The sequence below is a fragment of the Colius striatus genome, chromosome 6 (assembly GCF_028858725.1).
Source record: "Colius striatus isolate bColStr4 chromosome 6, bColStr4.1.hap1, whole genome shotgun sequence".
In the NCBI taxonomy this organism is placed as follows: domain Eukaryota; kingdom Metazoa; phylum Chordata; class Aves; order Coliiformes; family Coliidae; genus Colius; species Colius striatus.
In genome coordinates, this window is record NC_084764.1 from 19,628,103 (window position 1) to 19,651,680 (window position 23,578).

Consider the following 23,578-nt stretch of genomic DNA (forward strand, 5'->3'; position numbering starts at 1 on the left):
TAGCCTACCATACCTCCTTTACCATAGCACTGCAATCAGTATGGTTGTTCTAAAATACATAATTTCTTAATACAGAGAATATAAATCTTAAATTACTGATGAAGTAGAGATCATAATTGTGTTGTAAAAAGTTCATTTCCAATTGCAATGAATTTTTATACTTATACACATCATTACATTGTGAAAAACAAAGGAACAGAGATGCACAAACCCTCTAATCCAACCTAATTTCCCCAGGGAGAGTATAGCTGTACGTTAGGTTGAGAATAATACTGGATTTTAAAATACCAAATCAAAGACCAAGTTGTCTATTCTGAACATAATCTAACAGTAGCAAAATTTTCAGAGTGCAAATCTCATGCCCAAAATGCATTTTAAGAAGTTTCTCCCTTCAAGTTTTTCCGTCCTTGAAACAGGAGTTAATTGTGCCTATCTTAAGTGAAATTCATCTTGAGAGATGTACTGGTATTTCAACAGGGTTCTTTCATCTCCTTTGTTTCATATCTTCCAGTTGCATGCAACATTATCTAAATTCACAGAAGTAATTTCTTGATGTTTGTATCACCCCCTAATAACTCAGTTCTTTACTGGCACCGTATTCTTCTGTCAAATCCACTCTACGTTCCTTTAAAATACACAGAGATGGCCCAACCAACCCTGCCAGGCAGACAACCCACAACTGACTCAGGATACTCACTGAAGAACCCATACACATTTATATTACAGTATTACACCGTAGAAAACAGCAGGCAGAAAAGAAAACAGGATCAGTGTGGCAAACTGCATATTTCTTTAGCCTCTCTCTTGTCGTAGGACCTGGATGTCCCGAATTTGGGAGTTAGAAGGGGAAGATAAATCAATACCGCGATGACATCTTATATTTTAAACTATATTAAACTATATTGATAACAAACTAAACATGAGCCAGCAATGTGCCCTTGTGGCCAAGAAGGCCAATGGCATCCTGGGATGCATCAAGAAGAGTGTGGCCAGCAGGTCAAGGGAGGTTCTTATCCCCCTCTACTCTGCCCTGATGAGGCCTCATCTGGAGTCCTGTGTCCAGTTCTGGGCTACTCAGCTGGAGAGAGTCCAGCACAGGGCCACCAAGATGATCAGGGTACTGGAACGTCTTTCATATGAGGAAAGGCTGCAGGAACTGAGGCTGTTTAGTCTAGAAAAGAGGAGACTGAGGGGAGATCTTATTAACATTTACAAATATCTACAAGGTGGGTGTCAGGAGGTTGGGGCATCTCTTTTTTCTATTTTAGCTGGCATCAGGACTAGGGGTAATGGGATGAAGCTGGAAAACAAGAAGTTCTATTAAAATATAAGAAAAAACTATTTCACTGTTCAAGTGAGGGAGCCCTGGCACAGGCTGCCCAGAGGGGTTGTGGAGCCTCCCTCCTTGGAGGTCTTCAAGACCCGCCTGGACATGTTCCTATGTGACCTGATCTAGGTGAACCTGCTTCTGCAGGGGGGTTGGACTAGATGATCTCTAAAGGTCCCATTCAACGCTACCATTGTATGATTCTATGATGTTAAACATTGAAAACTGCTGCAATCTCACTTCGAATTCACCAAACTAGAATGTTCTGAATCACGTTACTTTTTCATTCAGTAATTACTGAGGAATTGGAAGCTTTTGGATGCGTAAGTATAGTATAATTACCTCACTTTATATTGTGTATTTACACACAATAAAAACTGTTTAAAAAAACAAATGTCTTTTTGCAATTTTAAGGTATTTTACCTGGTTTAACTGGAAAAATAAAAGCAAATTTTGTAATGTATACTGACTGCCATGACTGATCTTTAGTTTCTGAAGCACTGGATGCATTCTGTATCTGCAAAAATAAACAACTAGCATATATTTGCCTGGTTTTTGTTTTGCAAGGTTTGGGTAGAGCATGTAAAAGATGTTTGGCATTTTGGCTCTTCTCTTCCTTTAGGAAGCACTAGATCTGAACTGCAAAAAGGGAAATATTTCATCCAGTTTACAGTTGGCAAAATCAACTCAACTTTTGCCCTATTACAAAACTCAGATAACTAAAATATTTTAATGAATTAAGACCTTGAAACCTAATATAGAAACAGATATTGCATTTTTATTATCTATAACCTTCTGGAGGTTTAAAATTTGCAAACACAAAACCAAGCTAAATTAACTGTCCAGACATTCACAGCATACAATGAAATTAAGTTACAGTGCCATCTGCTGAAATACAAGAAGGAACTGTAAGCAAGTTTACATAAGACAAAGAGAAAATGAGTTGGATGCCTGAAGAATTTATCAGTGCAGCACCTGTACAATGCAGAAGCTGGCTCATCTTTGTCAGGATGCTTCTGTCAACTGTTTAGCTCTTGGCACTGCACAGTTAAGTAAGATAATATTCTTCTCAGGTTCCCAGGAGCAAAAAACATGAGTTTCCCAGATACCTGGTCTCACATTGCACAAGTTGAATGCCTTCAGTTAAGTTTTGCTGAAAAACCTAAAGAAATCAGAGGGACCTTTTAGCATGTAAGTTATTACTATCACTGTTTTGTGGAAAACCCTAAAGATCTCAAATCTGAGAGATTTAAACCTCTTTAGGTTTATTGTGCTGGTGTGTATGAATTTACTCCCTTAGGAGCCTAAGGAATGTAAGGAAAAGGAGGGTGATACAAGATAAAAAGTGTGGAACATTGAATTTAAATTTGGAAGGTCCATTCCCAGTCCTGCCCCAGTCTTTCTCTGCATTTTTTATGCTCAAATAGAAAATAAAATAATTGGATTATAAATCTGTCAGTGCCTCTTTTATAAAGTGAGAACAGTACTTCTCACTGAGTCTTCTCTCAGAATACAGTATTGCTGAGCTAAAAATGACACAGAAAACATAAATCAAAAGTGTTAAGAGAAGCATACTGCAAAGTAAACTGTGAGACATAAGAAGTAACCTGTTGTGTTGAAATAAAACAATCTTGAAATATTTTTGCCACAAAGCGTATCAAATTTTGGTGATGGCTTCCCTTAGCAAAACAAACAAACAAACAAAAAAAAACCCAAACAAAAAAACCAAACTCAGTAATCCTTTTGAAAATATGAGAATTTTAAATTAAATTCACAACTTAAGGGATAAATGTTAATAATTTGTTCCTAGTAGCACTTCTCCTCAATCAGGAACAACTGAACATTCAATACATTAGAAAATGAGTATCTTTGTTTCTGAAGGGCAGATCAAAGTATGCAATAACACAAGCCACCACAGATTTACTCGAAATTCTGCATTACACATAAAGCAGTCTAGTTGGTTGTTTTCCCAACCCTTCTTCCTGAGTGAACACATCTCTGCTGTCTATACAATGGTACAGTCTTTTGTCTTGACAATGTAATTTATATATGCACATGATCACTTAGTAATTTACTAGAAGCATGTTCTATAGTCTGTTTTGCTCAGTCACTGAAATTACCTCTTTTGTGGAAAGGCTGAAGGTCCATCACCACTAATTTGTATTTGTAGCATGAATGGAGGATTCCTGAATTTCCTTAAGATGTGTTGTTACCTCTTTAATTCAGCTTTGTCCAAACAGCTTGTAAACAACAAGAGTTATGTAGTAGAAGGAGAAATTCATGACTGAGGGTGGAATTTAACTCTTCTCACACTTCTTTAGTTATCTAAAGAATGATGCACTGGTACAGACTGATTCATCTCAGTTAGACGCCCAAATTAGAGAAATGGGATGAATCACTCTCTAAAAACTCTTATTTTTCTCTATTACATTTAGCAAAAGCCTAAGAGACCTCAATTTAGCTCAGCTACCTTTATTTTACATTAGCTTAAGGAAGTCTCACTCCCTTCTAATCTTAAGCTTCAGGTATAGAGAGATGGGGTTACAGAGAACCCATTGCTAGAATATTCCTCATAAAACACAAACTCTGCTAATCTGGATGCACTCTGCATGAAGTGGTTTTTTTTTTAAAGTGTAGTCTTTTTCTCCTTTTAGTAAAAAGGCAAATAGCAAGGACCTCAAAGTACTTTATATTTCTATTTTTTTTCAATAAAATGTTATTTCCTTACAACTAGATCTTATTCAATTGTCTGATTTTCCACCTATTAATGTTAGAAGCTGTATAGCACTTTTTGTTTAATGCTTCATATTTTCACTGTATTGACAGCTTCTCTGTCAACACAAGGGTCACAAAAGCCCTCAACTTTACCTTTTTCTAAATGTTTGCATCATTTACTATAAACAACAAAAATCTTTGAAGGAGAGGTTCTATTTTAATTCTCCATCATAGATGTTCATTGTCTAATGACAGGTAAGAGATAAGAAGCAGGTAAGCAGATCACAGCACAATGCAGTCCAAGTTAGATTCTGCACATCTGAACTCTATAGTAAAGGCTATAATGCCGCACTCTCCTTGGAGAAAGCATACCTCTGTCAGTATGACATTGAATCCACAATAGTTAGGTATAGTTAACTAGCACAGGCAGCACTTGTTTGTCTGTACTGTAGTTAGAGGAAGCTGCTGTCGGTACTACCTAGAGGAACAATTCATCAACCTTAATGTAGACAAATCCTACGATTCCTTAGATGTATGAAAGCACTTCTTGCTCTCCTGATGATGCAAGAAAAGCTTCTGTTGATGTCTTCATTGTCAGCTGCTACAAGCTCACCCTGGTATGTGTGTATTATATCTATAAAGCACTTAAATATACTTAAGACTAAATTTCACAATTATTCTTTGTGTATCTTATACTGTAATCTACCACTTTACCTCAAACTTACAGAAAGGAGGGCAATTCACAGATGATCCTGTAACAGATTCCTTAGAGCTGTAAGAGACTTGGAAAAGTTACTTGGAAAGTTACTTGTGCTTGGAAAGTTACTGAAACGGAGAGAGGAACAGTCCTCTCCTATCCCCACACTGCATGATTCCAGAGGGTTTATCAGACCTTGGCCCTGCTGTTTATCGTAGCGCTTGCTCCAGCCTCTCAATAGATCCTGTCCCCACTACACTGCTCTATCACTCGAAGTCCTGTATCTTCATGGTCTCATACTGTATCATGCTGTGGCTAAGCATCCACACAACTTGTGACAGCTCTGACCTGGAACAATGGGACACCTAACAGGATATATCAATCACATCTATTGAACTGACAAAAAGCAACCTGTCTCAAGAATTCTGGCATTTCAGTATTTTCAGTTTTGCTTGTGAGCTAAGGAAGGAGCTTAGCAATCCCCACTTTGTCTCTGTAGATTTACCAACAACTGTTGTCCTGCCTATGTTCTTTCCTTCAAAAGAGGTATCATGATATCACTTTTACCCTACTGAAAAAGAGGCTGACCCATTGGCATACAGCTCTGCTGCTAGCTTGCACTAATTGACTCCACCTTGATGGAGTCCCAGACCTGTTGTTATGCACTAACTTTACTCCTCTCACTCCTCCAACGATGCCAGGGAGAACAGACGCTGTGCAATCAGTTAAGCACTGCTAATTTTATTCTCTGCCTGGCAATGTGGACTATAAGTGCCAAGGCTGCAAGACCAGAGTTGCACTATAAGGCTGTAGCTTGCCAATTAAATTTCACAATCTGACTTATAATTCCAGAACCTTGAAACTTTAAAAACATACGAGACTTTCTTAATTCATCTGGAGAAATAAAAGGAACATCTAAAATTACTTTTATTTTGAAATTTGTCAAGAAATCATAAAAGAACAGATCACGTAAGGAAATGCAAAATGAAGATATCGATGCTAAGGCTTTGTGCAACTACACTCATTTAAAAAGAAATCTATTCAGGGTTGTCTTTTCAGGTTGTCAGATTAAACAAGCCACATGGCATTTGCTGCTAACCCATAATTACAGATTATTACAGAATACAAAAGATGCCAGGCATAAAAAGCTACTACAATTCACTACACTGTAATAGAACATGCAGTAGAAGTTAATTTTGGCAAATGCTTTAAATATTAGCTTTACATAATATGTATAGGTGAGACTGTAATTAGGACAGAATGAATCCTTCGAAGCCTCTTTCATTCTGACCCAGCAGATGATTACTTTTTACTAATAAGACCACAGCCATTTGACAAAAAGCCAACTATAGTACCTTACTTCATTCTTCAGTAAATTTAATAATTACAGCTCCTCCTGCCAATAGTTCTCAAATCAGACTTGTTCAATCCAATACTGAGCTTATTAGGGGACAGCTCTATGTTTAGAATTCTTTGGCCAAAAAAGTACTTGAGGATGATGAAGCATGCCTTAGACAAGGGCACAATGATTAGCCATTTTCTCTACATAAAAAACAGCACGTAGTCACTACAGACCACAGAATCACCTGCTGTTAGCACACAGCTGCTACAAAGAGCTTCTGCATTTACCTGGTTCTTAATACCTTTAAGGAAGTCTAAATGAAACAGCTTAATATGGAGGGAGAATAGCACTACATGGAGTTTTTGGTATCAGTATTAATCCCATCTTTTTCAATTTTCTTCCCAATGTAGCCATTTGATATTTACTAGATATACTGCATAATATATGACACTTCTCTGCAGCTTCATTTATTGATTCTTTATTTGTATTTTCCAGTTCTGAAGAAAATGTTAATTCCTGAGTCTCTTAAGGTTCTAAGTAGAGGAGATGAAATTTCGCTCTTTTTAGGAAACTGGTTTTAAACAGTGTGATTGACAACTAAGTATGATAAAATCAAGAGAGAGCTTTCAATATTACAAACTCAGATAAGACAAAGAATCCAAAATATTCTTAGACAAAGGAGCAAAATTAAGAAAAAAAAATTACTGAAACTAAAATGAAAAGCAACATTTATCTATGTGGCATTATTTAACACTTTTTGCTAATACACAACGCTCATAAGAATCCATATCAAATCAATGTCCATGTTGTTTAAAAGATCCCTATTTCAGTTAATCAACGTTAATTGCTTAAAATTACAGTAGCTCATTCCATAGTAATTGTTCTTACCTAGATTCTAGGCATAATTTAGAACTCATGCTTTAGACCAATACTGGAAACTAAGATAACAAGTTCCAAGAAGAAAATGTATTTAGTCAATTTGACGAACCTTCAGTGACTGGCTGAAGTTTAGAAGACCTCTCTGAGTCTGGAGAATGCAGGGGTTCTGGTTCCTTCAAGCTTTCTAAATGCATAAAAGGATTGTAATCCACACATGCCAAATCAGAAAGGCTTAGAGGAAAATATTTAGGGTTGTTAAAACACTGAGATCCATAGACACATCCATGTAGAACCTAGAACAAAACCAAAACTTCATGACATTAGCTACCGAAATTTCCACTTGATAGTTTTATAATAAATGAATTTTGTGTTATTTACATTTTTTAATTGATCTGTTAGAACTAAGTAGGCAGAATAAAATGGTGGAAAATTTTAGATGCTTGATTTGTACAGAAACAACCCCTGGTCTGCAAAGAAAATTGTTAAACCAGTGTCTACAATGAAGTGGAATTTAACAGTGAAGAAATAAGAAACAAAACTCACAAAAAAAGCACTAAGCTACATTTATTTTTAGATCTCCTATCTTCTTTAATTGCATGTGCTAGGTCTAAGCTGATAGAAATTTTAATCCACTTTCCTTGAAAAACACCCCACAAGCCTATCTTTCTTCTGTGTCCCTACGGAATGGCAATTATAACACATCAATTATAACTTAGTACTTTTTACTTCGCTTATTGAATAAAATTGCTTGGTATAAAAAGGCTACTTCCTCATGTGCCTTCAATGTACAGCTGGTCTTGTATAACACAAATGTCTGCTATCAGTATGGCATGCAAATTAACTAGGTTAATTTAACTAGGTTAAACATCACAAAATGTAAGGCAAATTTACTAATTCCAAATATACCAAAGATCAAGCAGTTACAGTAAAATACAGAAGAGCTAAGACAGCATTCCATCTTCCAGCAGAAGTCAGCTTACAGAGAAGTTCTGTCTTCATTTCCATGAAAACAGACACTACCTTCACACACAAAACTTTTCATTTAGCAAGTAAAGAAACATGTACCTTATATATACAATTAAGAACAGATCTTTCAGTCTTATCGTTTTCTGCTCCTGTGGTGTGAAGAGGCTGCAGCAAGGTCTTTAATGGTAAGGCCATTATCCAATCCAACAGACACAGAAGTAAAGAAACCACCAACTGGAACAAACACTTTCAATTACAAATCAATTAAACCAGTACCTGCTACTTCACATTTATCACTGTATTTTACTTCTCTGGCTTACTTCTTTTCTCAACTGAGTAGAGTCAATCTTCTGTAATAATGGCAGGTAACACTTGTTTAAAAGCCACCGCATGTTCAAAACATAGGGCACCAGGAGGAACTTTGGCTGCTGAGATATTTAACTAAGACCACCTATACAACAGTTTCTCATCACAGTAAGTCTGTTAGCAGATACTGTGCTTAAGACAATACCTATGATTTTTTAAAATTGATTTGCAGGGTGCTGTTTTGAAAGTGACAGACTGCACAAATATAAATTAAGGCTGATGCACCACTCTGTACATAAATCTCACTGAAAAGTGAAACAAGAATTAACACAAAACTGAACTATTTCAGATGCATTTAATGCTTTAGAAATAATACAGAATTTCCTTCACGACATGTCAATAACACTACAAAGTATCAAGTACCACCCTAAAGAAATCCAATTGCTTGTTATATTGTAAGCTACTCAGCAAAAGAAACAACTCCCTCTAGGGGATGCTTTTAAAGACTGTAGAACAGGATTTGATTAGGACATATACACACCAAATTATTAACAACTTAACGGTTTCAAATAATTATTTTTCAAATTAATTTTTAAAACTTAACTGTGGTGGAGGAAACAATTCAGATAAATAGTTGTAGATTCTCTAAAATATTTCCCAAGTTAAATAATAGCATTTCAAGGAAAATCCACTTAACTAATTTACCAATAAATTATATATAAGCATCATACTAATTTTGCATAATACATTACAACTTTGTCTCTCAGAGGCAGTATATAAAAAAAATAATGATGAAGGGCTCTGACTATTTTTATATTAAAACAATTTTTAAGAAACCCATTAGGATTAAGTTTCTTAAGTTCAGTAAGCCAATTTTTGTATAATATCATGACATAGAGTGATCAGCATTAGTTCACAGGGAAACACTGATTTATGGGATTTTAAGTGGAAAGGTGGCTAGCTTAGCATGCTGCTGGAGTCTACAAGAGCCCCTGTCTCCTTGCAAGCAGAGAGGAGAGGCACAATGGAGCTTCAGAAGCCAAAACAAATAACAGATTAACAGCAGCTCCTATGAGAATGGGTGGCCCAGAACCATGGTGCTGCCAGAGACAAATTGCACCAAAATAAATGCCCAAGTTTAAGTGGCCATTGAGCCCTACAGTCCTAGAACAATGCCAAGTGTTTCAGAAGAGATACAGCTTCCAGGAGGCAGAAAATACTGCTTTGAGTGTTAGGTGAATAAGGAACCTGTCTTAGCTAGAGGACTTGGGACTACTGAAAGTATGAAAAGATAGCAATTGTTTTGAAGGATGACAACAAATTCATCTAAAGATTACAGATTATCTTGTTCATGCATATACTTATAATAGAAAGTGCAGAAGATCATAATCTTATAAATATTTTCAAACGTATACTCTACAAGTTGAGAATATATTTTAACTATAACACAAGTGTGAAAAATCTGCTTTATTTGCTTCTAAGTTCACTGAGGATGTGGGCAAAAAAGACTATAATTATTGAAAGTAATCAATTTCAATTAACTGTAAATGCATATTTTCCTAGAAAAATTTCAGGAATTCATTTGTATAAAGAATATTGCTGGAATTCTAAAAAAAAGTTATAATATAATCTACTTAAAGAGCTGAATCCCTACTTTAAAGCACAGCTTAAATTTTGTAACAGTCACATATCTTTATAACGAAACTGACACATTAGAAAGAATGAAAAGTATTTACCCTCTTGTCCTGTTCATAAGAGGAAGCTTCTGTACTGGGTAGCAGATGGGTGATAGTTGCTATCAAAATCTAGAGAAAATAGAGCATTTATTTAAAAATGCAATTTAAATATTTAAGTATAAAATAAATTCTTAAGCAGGTAAATGTACCACAACACTAAATACATGGTTAAATTCTAAGTTATTTTGGGACAAACAACAGTATCCCTTGACACTGAAAAAAAAATCCTTTTAATTGAACTTGGCATTGATGGAATACATTGTGCTTGACTGACATAGGTGCATTAGGCACAATGAAATTACACAGCTACTCCAAAAATTCAGGCAGGAAGAGAACTTTATTCAACACACTTGGATGGTGCACAAAAGAGCCTGACATGGGTTTGTGTACAGGGCTCTTTGAGCTTCATTATTTCTTAGAACTACTAGAATTTGTAAATGCCCTGCCTCTACTTAATCACCCGTATGACTGCAGAGGAGCAGAGAAACACTTGCTATGGCTCTTAAGAAGCTTCTACAGTTCCTATTCTGGTTACCTGGGAGACTACTATCTTTTCTCTGTGGTTTGGATTTCTGAGGTCATAATCTACCTCCTCATTATTTAAAGTGTATTCAAAGTAATTATTTTTGCTTTATATTGGAACAAGTGCAAGCAGAGTGCTTTGCATACATATATGCAAAATACAACTGTAGATCCATATTTTAAGTAATTGTTTTCTCACTAAATTTAAATAAACAGTTGAAGATATTTAATATATTTTTAAAATATGCTCTTTTATTGAGAATATTCTCATGTAAATAATGACATATTTGTAATGGAGAAAAAAAAGCATGACATAACCATTTCACATATTAATACTGGAGTCAGCAAGTAAGTGCCATGTGAAACCTCAAAATGATCAGTGGTACTATATTTCTATTAATTTAACATTTTGTGAAACACACTTGTCAGCATTCTGGTATTTTACTTTTACTGAAATATATTTTACTGTTACATACACAATAACTAGAATTTTCAAATTTAAAAAAATTACTTACTTGAATAATTCTTACAGGTGAATCAGCTTGATATGCTTGAAGTCTATGTACATAATGTATCAGCATGTTCAGCATGCTGCAGGCAACTTGGGCTACCATTTTATTTGGAAACTAGAAAAGAGAACAGCACAGTAACGATGACGACACTTCACATAGCAGTATGGTAGGTGGTAAGGTGGCCAGGAAGTTGGATAACAGTTTATAAATATAGTTTCTTATGCATCTATTTACTAGAAGATGAGAAATCTTGCAAAACTTAAAAGGAATTATGGTCAAAACCAGCAGCTAACATCAACGGTTTGTGACAGACAAGCAGCAAGTTGCAAGCAAAGAGGGAAAGGGCATAGGAGCCTTCTAATTAATTTCAGACTAGTTAGTGATAGTATCATGAAACCAGAAAGAACAAATTAATTTCTTGTTACCTTAAGGTTTATTAATGTTAACACATCACTGCAAAAATCCAGGTATCTCATTCTGAAATCAGACATCTTTGTTGAGAACCAAGGCAGGTGAACAGCCCTGTTTCCAAAATGCAAGACACAGCACTAATAGTGAGACTAACTGTTCTTTGTTAGTGACTGCTCTGTACAGCACTTGTCTGGCACCTCAGCTTGTGCTTGTACTTCTTCTTTTATCTTTTTTTTCCTTTTTTAAAGCAGGAAAACATTGCTACAATGAAGCTTGCCTTCAGCAGTTACTAAAATGTTTAAGTGACTGTGTTGGTCAAAACAATTGAATTAATTTCTACAATTAGTCCCCAGTCTTGGGAGTGGATGCACACATTGCTCAATACTCCTAAGCTGGAAAACAAAGAAATGATGAGACAGGGATGTGTTTCCCTAAATTATTAACGCACAGAACATGTAATTAAGACTTCTTCCTTCACTGCACTTGCCTTAAAACATTAAGCTGTGCACCAAACAAGCACCACGTGAATTTTTGCAAGTGGATATTATTCATCTAGGACATGAAAATTCTGCAAAGCTGAGCTCAGGAAAAATCTGAACAAAATGGTTATTACCACAGCAAAACTCTGGACTTCAGAAGACAGCACAAACCACACAGAAGAAAAAACAACATGCAACAACCCCAAGGGAAGCACTTCAAATACATTCATATTCAAGAGAATACTCTGTCTTTATGGAAAACAGGTATTCCAAACCAAAATACTGATGAATATCAAATAATTAAGAAAACAACTAGGCAATTGATGCTTTAGTCAATAAAAATTCTTTTCTATTTCTCCAATGAAGATGTGACATGAGAATTCCTGCATTATTAAAAGAATAGAAAGTAGTTTACAGTTTTAACCTCACTTTACTTAGTAGTGAAGCTGTGTCTACCTGTGAACTAAGAAAAGGATAATTACCTATCAAAAATGCTTAAGATAAAATTACTTGGCTTCTTAGACTGTTCTCTTAATCAATCCAGCTCTACCAACCTTTCAGGCAAGAGTATATCTCACAAAGAACCCCGAGCTTTAAGAGAGCTGAAACACATAGATAATGAAGCCTGCGCAAAAAATTAAGGACTTCAGAATAAAACTGTTGAATGGTTAAAATTTAAAGTTGGAAAATACACTGGAAGAAAACTCTGCTCAAGGTCAGCCTCTTATCAAAGCAGAGCTAGTATTTTTTATATTTAAGGTCTTGAAAAGAAAAGGTAAAAGCATAACTAAAAGCATGGAGTATGAAGCTTCAATTAGTATGTTTTACTTGTGGTATCTACGTAAGCATAAAGGAAGACTATAAATGGCTCTTATAAGTCAGAAACCAGAGTACATAGGGTAGTTCATTCTGTCCTGATCTTCCCTGCTTCTCAGTGGATGCAGTTTCATATTATTTTTGGCTTTTGGCTACAACATGGCACACATATCTGCAAGTCTTGCCAGGGCTTATGACAAGAACACCACTATTTTTTTCACCACTATTTTTTATCTCTTGTGAGACAGCCTTTCTCCATGCTGTGAAAGTACACTGTAAGAGCACCATAAGCAAGGTACAGATTCTAATGTTCAAGGTCGGGTGACAACAACAAAAAAATTAAATAAAAATGAAAGCATAACAATTTGATTATAGAACATGAGATCAAATCCAGATTGCTAGAAATATCCTTGCAGAAAAAAATCAAAGTCACCGGAGAAGTCAAAAGGTGGACAAACCAGAGCAGCTTAGTAAGGAATATCCAGATTACTGAATTTAAGAAGTAAATTCCTGAGAAAAAGGCCTACAGACTTTTCAGAGTCATTGAATGAGACACTCCTTAAACAGGGAGTATTTTATTTTTCCTTTTTTTGGTTGGTTGTTTTTTGGGTTTCTTTTTAAATGGCTTATGCAAACTACTTCACCTCTATCAGTTCTCTGGTTGAAGAGATTTAAATTTAGTTTACTTATTTAAGAAAGGGTACAAAATTCCGTGGAGACACGCATTTAATGGATGGCTGAAGGGTATAAAGTAATAAATACAAATAAAGTTCAAATCTTGTGCACTGAAATTTTCAAGTCTTGTTCATGGGTGGGAAGTTTTAATCAAGAATATGGGGATTAGCCCAAAAAGATCAAGCCCATCATCTACTTCAGAAATCTGCCCCAACACGAATGAGCAGACACTTTAATACAGACAGTTATAGAGCTATGTGTCCTGGAAGGACATTTTGCTAAACCCAAGAAGCAACACTGGGTTTATGCTGGATAGCAAAACAAGTCAGGTGCTTTGTCCTAGCTTCTTTTCCAATAGCCTCCAGAGGTGGCACTGGAAAGTGCTGTTATGTTATAAAGCGTAAGAACTCTCTACTTTTATATGATTTTGTATTTATTAGTGTACCTGTTAAAAAGTGACTCAATGGAAAAAAACCCCAAATGCTTTCAATGAACCAGCACTTTGGCTGGTACCTAAGTCAGGGTTTTTCTGGGAAGGGCAGTCTTACCATACTGTTTATCTTTGCAAGGGTCCATTGCTTTCTGCATGTTACATCAGTAATTTAACCTTGTCCATACTTGTAAATAATCTATGTTCAGCTTAGATTTCAGTAGAGGTTAACACAGACACAGCAGTATTGCCATGCTGCTGAGACAAGTGCTGGCTATGTTCAGAGCAAGCTGTTGGACTGCAGTGGTGAATATGCTTCTGTATTTCAGAAACAGGCATATAATTGTTGCTAACATTTCCAGTCAATGTTATTTGTCAATTGCATTTATCAGTAAGATGGACTAAGACTACAGCTCCCTATCCATTCACTTTTCTTGAAAATAAGAAAATTGTCCATTCTAGGAGTTCAAATTTCCAACTACTTGGGAACCATGAGATTGCTTACGTAGCAAATTTGAGCTAATTTGCTTCTCCCACGGTATATTTATGAACTTCTCATTTAATTATTAAACTCAATTGTGAATGTATACCACTGCTCAGAACAAGAGAAAAGCCAACATGGTCTGGATGCTTTTGCCAACACAAAGCAAAGTAAAGTAGAAACATAAAGATCTTTGTCTTCTCATTCAACAAGTAATTTACATTTAATATAGATGAGATACAAATAATTAGTTTAATAAATATGTCAAAGAAAAATACAAGAAATCACAGCAAATGTCAGAATTAAAAATAGTTCAAAGTTTGATAAATCGCAGAAATAAGATAAAAACAACATCATTTGCCTAATATCAAACTTGCACAGGAACTTGATAAAACACACTATTTAAGGGATATGAAAAAGCAAGAGGAAAACTCTGGAAGAAGGTATTAGCGAAGCTACAAAGGATGAATGTGATTTTGCAAAACAGGAAATTGCAATTTAGAATCTAATACTAAAAGCCCTGCAGCTACCCATTTTAGACATGGACTCAAATCTTCCTCCACAGGATATATTCAACTAATTTTCTGAGCTTATAGCAACACAGAATGGGAAGGGACCTTTAGAGATCATCTAGTCCACCCTCCCTGCTAAAGCAGGTCCACCTAGATGAGGTTGCACAGGAAGGCATCCAGATACTTTTTAGATTCCCATTGCTGAAAAGAATAGTTAGTCCCCAACATCTGTCACAAGTCATTTTTAAGAAGTGTACAGCCTGATTTTTATCAATGTATATAAACAGAAAGATTATACTACTAATTGACTTGTGATGTACACAAAAGGCATGTAGAAAGGTTCTGAAAATAAACTAGGAAACGTTGAAAAAGTTCACAAACACGCAAGCTTGCAAAGTGCTAGAAAACAAGATGATTTTAATAATATTCTGATTATTCCACAAATATTAAGAAATAAGAAAAATATTTGCAAAAAGTAGGAAGCAAAAAAAACCTCAAGTGAAAAAAAAGGGCAAAAAGTGCATCTTTTTAACAGAGATGAAAGGAATATCATGTTGATCTATTACCATCAACAGAAAATCTCGTGACCAGAGTTGAAATCCACTGAGACTAGTTTCAGAATAGTGAAACCATCATTCACAAAATTTAAGGCAGACATATGTCTGAAAATTACTATTCAGAAGCACCTCAGAAGCCATTGCACCACAACGAACCAGCAGCATCTGAGCAAGCTGCACTCCCAGGTGAGAATCACTATACATACTAGCTATGTTTAACAGATTCATCAAAACAGCAAAAATGGCAAATCACCTTAAAGAACTTAGTGTGAAGGTGTTTATACAGAATTGTATGGTTACTATCAGAGACTGTAAAGTTTTCAGAACAACTGTATTGGGTGTAGGTGTGATGGTTTTGGTAGCAAGGGGCAGCAGGGTTGGACTCTGTGGGAAGGGGACAGGGACTCACTGCTGTTCTTACATTCTCCCCCCTCCTGCTGGGGGTGTGGTCGGGTGAGAGTTTGGCTGCCAGTAAAAGAAGAAAGTTAAATTGTCTGAAAACCTGTAAAATTACCCAGTGTTGCAGCATGCTTCATTAAAAAATGGGAAATAAATTTTCACGATAGCCATAAAACAGGTGTTCTTTACTTCTCACCAAAATTGGGGTTCTCTTTCCTTTCAAGAGGTAGTTTAGTCACATAAACTTTGATGTCAATTCTTGACTCATCTTTGGATCCAGATTTTTTTTTTTTTTAACAGATACTGGCCTGACTGATATGTCCTGGGAAAAGCATAGAAAAGCACTTTACCACAAAATCAAACATCCTCTAGTGCTTCCATGGACATGGCATAAGTACTCTATATCTCTCCCGAAATATCTAGCTAGGACTGAGAAACAGTACTGCATAATGCAATGGCTTTCAAGCTGAGAAGTTAACAGGCACAGAATATAGTAAAGATATGGGAATAACAAAGAGGGCAAGTGAGCATGCAGCATGCAAAGTCTTGGGAAACTTCTCCTTGGCCTTTGTGTTTGTCATCTTCTCACTTTCTTTTCTGTCCCACTCTTAAGCTGGATGCTCTGCTCAGTCTGGTAGCCAATAAATGCAAGGCAGTAACTTGGCTTGGGACAGACTTTTTGCATATGATAGCAGATGGCTTCCAAAACTGGGATCTCTTTCAGTTTCCTCTCTACCTCAGTCTTTCCCTTTTGCAATGTGTCAGGAGGCTTTAAGAATACTACTAATCAGAGCTGGGGAACCCAGGATGCCAGTTAGTGAGGAATGTGAGTTACCTCAGCATGCATAGCTAGCCTAGACAGGAGATATGAATGCTGGAGGAGGAAAGACTCCAACACTTTTGTACTACAGAGTCTCTATATGGATCTGTAGAGGGTGTACATAGCAAGGTGTTGTAATGCAGAAGCTAAAGGGGAGCCTCTGTGAGAGGAGCTGTCCAATGACAGATAAGGCAGGTTCCAGCCAGCTCTGCAATGGGCCCAGCAGAGGACACAGCTGAGCACATCTGCCAGGTGTGTGGTGGCTTTGTGAAAACATGTCTCAGTAAGGGCAAAAATGCCACACAAGCAGAAAATGGAAAAAAAAAAAAAAACCAAACCCAAAAGGATCATACACAGCAAGTGAACACAAATGTCAGAGAAAGGAGAGGGAGAGGAGCTGCTCCAGTTGCTGGAGCATAGATTCCCTTGCAGTCTATGGAAAAGATCACGCTGGAGGAGATAGCTACACTGCAGCGATGCAGTAGCAAACACTGCAGCATTGCTTATTTCCTGAGGTGACATCAGTCCACAGACAGCCCACACTGGAACATGCTTAATCAGAAGCACTGCAGCCAGTGGAAGGAATCGCATTGACACAGGGAGGAAGGTGTAGTAGACAGCAACTCCCCATTCCCTCTCTACTTCTTGGAAGGGAGCAGGGGGAGGCAGAGGAGCTGGGAACAAAGGAGTGAAGTTGAGCCTGGCAAAAGGGGAGGGCTGGGAAATTTTTAAATTTTGTCTTTGTTTCTCACTGCCCAAATTAACTTAACTGGCAATAAATTTATTTTTACTCAAGTCAAATCTGTTTTGCTTTAGACAGCAGCTGGTAAGCAATCTCCCTGTGTTCATTGTGACTGTCATGGTTTTGTGTGGAGCTGTTTCTGCTAAGGTGGAAGGGGCAGTAAAGATGGCTCCTGTAAAAAGTTTCTTGAAACTCTCCCCAGCTCTGAGTCAGTCCCACTTCAGGAACTGAGCCAATTAGGCACCTCCATGATCACTTTTTAAGAAGAAGTAGCTGGAAGAGGAGGGTTCTTACTGTTCCTTCTTGTTCTGTTCTTCCTTCTTTTCCAGCTTTTGGTGTAAGGAGTTGGAAGAGAAGTTACCATGTGGACCCCAAGGCTAGTGTGGGAAGAGATGTGCTGGAGCAGAGACCTCCCTGCATCCTGTGTAGAGGATTGATGAAGCAGAGATTGGTTTGCACTTCACAAAAGAGCCCGTGCCAGGGGCAGTGACTATGCCCAGAGGAGGCTGTGTCCTGTATTAGCAGAAGCTGTAGCTGCTGGGAAGAACTCACACCAGGGAAGTTCATTAAGGACTGTGTCCTGTGGGAGGGACCATGTATTGGAGCAGGGGAAGAACATGAGGAGTCGTCCTCTGAGAAGAAAGGAGCAGCAGAGCCCATCTGTGAGAGACTGACCACATCTCCCATTCCCTGCCCCCCTGAGCCATTTGAGGGCGGAGGAGGTAGAGATACCATGAACAGTGAGCTGGGCCCGGGAAGAAAGGAGGGATGGGGGAGGGAGATCTTAAGGTGCTGGTTGTAATTTTCTCATCATCCTGCACAGTTTTTGCTTTTTGTTCTGTTCTGTTTCTTGTAGGTAGTAGAATAAACTTTCCTTACTTTCTTCCCTAAGTATTGGAGTTTGTTTTGCCCGGAACCGTAATTGGCAGTGAGCCCTCCCTGCCCTTGTCTCAATCCACAACATCCTTGGTTATCTTTTTTCCTCCCATATCACTGGGGCCTCTGCCATCTTAACGAGGATGGGGGTGGATACGGGCACCGAGTTAGAGATTGTCATGGTACTTCATTGCTAGCTGGGCAAAACCATGACAGTGATCCACAAGATTTTCCATCCTGTTTTGCACTTCTGCCCTGTTGAGGAGGAAGAGTAAGCAGGTGGGTGTGAGTTACTCCCTTACTTAAGGTTAATCCACTACAAGCTCCTAGATCTAGTTACATACAGATGTAGAAAACTCTGCTGGAAGCTTGGGTCCCAGATGGTGTAAGGGGTATGGTTGGAGAAGTCAAAGCTTGTAGTGGTGGTTTTGCTGAAACTTGAATTGCAAGGATTATTAATGAAAGATGAGGTGATGGACAAACTGCTGTACTCCAAAGAGTAGTGGTTAGAGTGAAGTGGTTTCAATATATATTAATATACTGACTGACTAACTATCTTATTTCCCAGCAGACTATGTCCCTCAAAGAAGGATAAAGATCTCTTTTGAAAGAATTCAGAGATTCATCAATTAAACTGAATTCAGTCTTTTGTAAGGATTGTAAATGAGAAGTGAGGATGCTCAAATGTGATCATGATTTTGAGAAGGCAAAGTACCTTTACATGTAAAGGCAATATACATTGTAAAAGTGTTAGTCTCTCACCTTTAAAGAAACACAAATCACGTTTAATGCTTCCTTGATCTGAGGATGATGTGATTCATGAACTAGCTCCTCACAGATCCAAATACCAAGGCTGCAAAGGGCAACACATCTGTAAAACAACGTTGAAGGACAAGTTGTTGAGAAATATGCTACAAGAACGTGCAATTGCTATGATACATTATATGTCTTGCTAAAATCTAATAAATGTCATTAACATTTCAAAAATAATTACACAAAACCACTTAAAATTATGTAACTTATTTAAAAATGAACCAGAAATCGCAAGTACCCTGATGAAGGCACAGGAAAGGACAAAAGAAGTGTCCTTCTGACCAACAGAAAAACTCAAAAGACATCAAGAACTCCTGCACCTCTATGTGCTTTTGGATTAAAAATAGTACTTGGAAGTCAATGTATGGGAAATTGATACGTATTAAGACAAAGTAAAAATTGTGGTGGGCGGTTCCTCACCCTAATATTTTAGGGTATGCTAATATTTTGTTGGAGTTTCTGGGATACAGAGACAAGAGAGGAGAATGTTACTAATTCATAAATATTTACATTTCTTTAGACTGACAATAAACAAGGAAGAATAGAGGGGGGGTAAACTGATGCTAAAGACAGTATACATATGGAGGTTAAATACTTTAACTGTTGTTGCTTCCTCATTTAAAATCAGAAAATAGAAAAGAAGTGTAAAGGTAAAGAGTGTTTAGATAGGTATGTACAAACCAGCAGAGACATAAAATTTGTTCAGAAATGTTAAGGAGCTATCTTAAGCAATCTCTGAATCGTAAGTAATTATCTTCAAGAATACAGGCTCCAAACATTTTGGAAACAACTTCAGAATTAAAAATTATCTGGATAAAACTGAAGAGCAATCCAAAATCAACAAAGACGAAAGCTTGCAATGGGAACTGGCAAAATATTGCATCTGGGAAGGAAAAGTCATATGCTAGAATAGAAACAGAAGTGGATATGAAGCCTGTGTTGTAGTAAAAGGATGCTAAGGCTACATGGAATCATGAAACTACTAACAGGTACCAAAAAAAAAAATCTATCTTGGAATTAATTCTACATGATGCTGTAAATAAGATGTCAAATGACTCTGTTTTGTACATTGCCACTGAAATCTCAATTGCAAGACTGCTTCCATTACATCTTGATTATTACAAGGTAAGAATAAAAAAAAGGTTGAGGGAGTCTAGGAAAAAAAAGGTGCCAAAAATAATACACAGCTTTGGGAAATATTGCATATGGAGAAAACATTGAGTCTAGATCACAGCTACAGAAGGAAATTCTAAGAAATCTGAAATGGAATAAGTCACTGAAGAGTTTAACTTCCAATAGAAAGTATTTCTCCTATATATCGTCCATAAAACCAATCTAACTGTAAAAATTAGATAAGTATTAGAACAGTCTAAGATTTTAGTAACTTTCTTCTTTGGGAAAATTTTCAGGAGCATTTAGGCAAACTACTGCCAGGAATGTCTTAAACACACTCCAGCCTCAGAGTAGCGGGATCTATTTCTAGAATATATGTTTCAATTCCTTTTGAACAAAAGAAAATAATAACATAGCATGGATTTAACAAGAAATGTAGACAGTTTGTGTAAGCTGACTCATAAAACAAACCCTTAGTATACAGAAGAGTAGACAGCTTATTAATTAAAGTTTTCTTCACGCTACTGAGAACCATTCCACATCTGATGACATTCTGATGTGCAAAATATCCAGGTGTCTGTGAGGTTTCTACTAAGAACATCAGTTTCATTATTCAGAGCAGTCCCTGAAAAACTGTGTAATTATTTAGCTACAACATTGTTGTTACAAGAATCACAGCCCTAACAGCACAAACAGAAGAAGAGATCAACACCGAGTTCACCAACCTATCACTTCTTCAGGCTGTTGGCAGCAGGAGAGGTATTTGATTAAGACAGTTATTAATTTTTATAGATGGACATCTGAGAGTAGAATATATTTCAGGTAACTGACTTCCCTGAAGCTCAGCTGAGTCAAGGATGTAATGAAATGTAAAACATCAAGCCTCTGTAGAAGAGGTAAGGAATAGAGATTTATAGCTCGAGTAACAAGAACAGCACTTAAGATTTGTTAGAGATATTACAAAGCTATGTACCAAGTTCCAAGAAATCTAAGTTCCCTCCAAGGAAATGGCAAAGACAACTAAGCCTCTACTAGAGGCTGAGCCAATGTGGCAAAACTGTAATGCAGATCCTAAATATGACTTCTAATAGTAACCCAGGTGAACTCTGTGTCATCTGTGAAGCAGATGGTATCAGAGAAGTTACTACCAAAAAGGACAATGGATAAACTTGCCCTGAGGATTAAGGGAGTAGGGCTTTAGAAGCTGTAGGGACATCATGAAGACACACGCTTCTTTCTCCCAGGAGGAGGAGAGAGACACAGATAACCACAAGACACATTGGGAATATCTTCCTTTTTAATCTTAATTTAATGTTATTAGACACAGTGGTCCAACTTTGCATTTTGGGGGCAGCGTAACAGTGTTCTGAAAGGCTAGACATGCACAACCCCTACCATTCTGTGATTGTGTAATGTGCTTCTGCTCCTATTCACATACCCCTAAAGCTAGACAGGATATGGGGACATGCAAGATGTACCCTACCTCTTCCCAGCCACACTGGCAGAACTGAAGATGCTAATATTGTGTGCTTCAGTGCCACAGGATCAGTAACAATATTCTGAACCAAATGGATTTAAACCACCTTTTTCAAAAGCAAAATGGTTTACATTTTGTATGTTTTACACTTCTTGGAAATCAGTTTCGTACAAGAATACGCAAAAATAAATGAAAGCTATCTCAGAACCTTCCTTCCTTCCCATTTTGAAAAATATTTCCCGCTCTAGTGAAGAACAGGTAAGTGGGCTGATGAAAACTGCTCTTGGTTTGACAGCAAAATGTTTTGAGGTTCAATGAGCTGATCTTTCCAAAAACACTTTTCAGGCATGTTATTCCAGTATTTTGCATTTGTTAAGTGACAATATATTAGTTGAGCTTATATATAAAGACTCCACTCAAATATGTAAGGCAACCAAGAGGGAGCTTCCTTGGTAGGCATTACAGATTCCATCCCATATGCAGGACTCTTAACTGGAAGCCTCTGCAGATGCGTAAGGAGGTACAAAATCCTAAGCAAATTAGAAAACAGAAATGGTAAATACCTTCTCTGAAGTTCCCTATTTGATGAAGATGCTTAGGTTTAAGTATCAGAGCAACCATTCCCAATTTAATGCTTAGCTCTGTATTTTCTGCTTCTTCTCCACACTGTACAAAAAGGCTCAGGTACCTTGGATTATTTCTGTTTTCCAAATTAAATCATGTAGTCTAATAAAAAATAATCATACCTTCCTCATAAATAGTCTCGTCCTTAACCAAAGTAAAAAATGCCTCTCTAGTACAGAAAATTCCCAAGTTGAACACCACAGTAGGCTGGGAAGCAGCTTATACTCTTACCCATATTTATATCCCTTCCTATGAGTCACTATCAGAGAGAATGGACACTAGTCTCACAGAAGATGTCTGTTTTTCTAATATCTCTACTTACAAACAATTTTGAATTCATATGGTGGACAAGAGCTTTGACAGTGGTAAAGAAAACTATGAATAAAGTACATACATACTTTTTCTTTTAGCTCTCTAATACATCCATCTCAAAATAGTACAATAAAGAAAAGAAATTAGAAGCTCTTTTAGTATGACCCACCGTGCTGGACCAGAAGGCTCCTCTCTTGCTGAACTTAAGACAGTTTTTATTATGACTTCCTAAAACAAAGAGGAAAATATTCACTGATTTACCAACAAGTCCATCATGTGGAGCATATGAAAACTTGAATTTTATTACAGCACACATAGGCATGTTGCTCAGCTGAATCTCCAGAATTCTGGTCAGATAAATTGTTTGCTATTCCAAGCTTCCAGTCTGCCGCAGATGCTCATTATTGTGTTACAAACCAAGAGTAACCCGCAGGTTGCTGTCCTAATTTTTGTGATTAACCATTTATCCAATTCTTGCCAACACATTTCCATAAAATATCAAGGCTTCCTAAAGCTAGCTTCTGTAAATAGTGCTGAAGGGTATTACAAAAATAATCTTTTACTTTGAGGTTTAAACAAGGATTTTTGTCAAAATTATATTGATTTTAATAGTCCTTGAAAGCAGTTGCAGAAAAAGTGACTACAGTGCCTTAAGAATTTTTACTAAATTGCAGTGAATTGTTCCTAAAGCTGTAGGTTACTCTCAATAAAACTCAAGAAAAGTAAGCAAGGTATAAAGCAGCATCCAAGCCATCATGTCTCTAAACTGAAAGTCTGGAAAGTTAATGAGAGCCTTTCTTAGACATACTAATCATACCCTATGTACAGGAATTAAGCACGCAAAAGAGCTCTGCCGGGTTTCAGTATACTGGCACACTACCCAAATCTGTGATATGACAGAGAGGCTGAGGTATCCATTAATCTTTGTCTTTTGTCTAAAAGAACACACTGATGTATAGAGGTTTCCTACAGCCTCTAGGAACACAGGCAGATTTCACCAGTTGTAAATCTGCAATAATTAAGTAATGTATCTTCAACC

The 23,578-nt window shown here is 37.0% G+C and overlaps 1 protein-coding gene across 7 annotated transcripts in view; it reads right to left on the reverse strand.

Moving 5' to 3' along the window:
• The window catches only part of RALGAPA1 (Ral GTPase activating protein catalytic subunit alpha 1), a 133,857-nt gene that overhangs the window by 44,535 nt on the left and 65,744 nt on the right, over positions 1-23,578 (reverse strand). For all 7 annotated transcript variants that reach the window (XM_061998463.1, XM_061998462.1, XM_061998461.1 and 4 more), the window contains 6 exons: positions 22,709-22,767; positions 18,963-19,071; positions 11,006-11,116; positions 9,969-10,037; positions 8,026-8,160; positions 7,070-7,253 (listed from right to left, as the gene is read on the reverse strand). In XM_061998463.1, the coding sequence (XP_061854447.1) occupies positions 7,070-7,253; positions 8,026-8,160; positions 9,969-10,037; positions 11,006-11,116; positions 18,963-19,071; positions 22,709-22,767 (667 nt within the window). The remainder of the gene's footprint in view (positions 1-7,069; positions 7,254-8,025; positions 8,161-9,968; positions 10,038-11,005; positions 11,117-18,962; positions 19,072-22,708; positions 22,768-23,578) is intronic.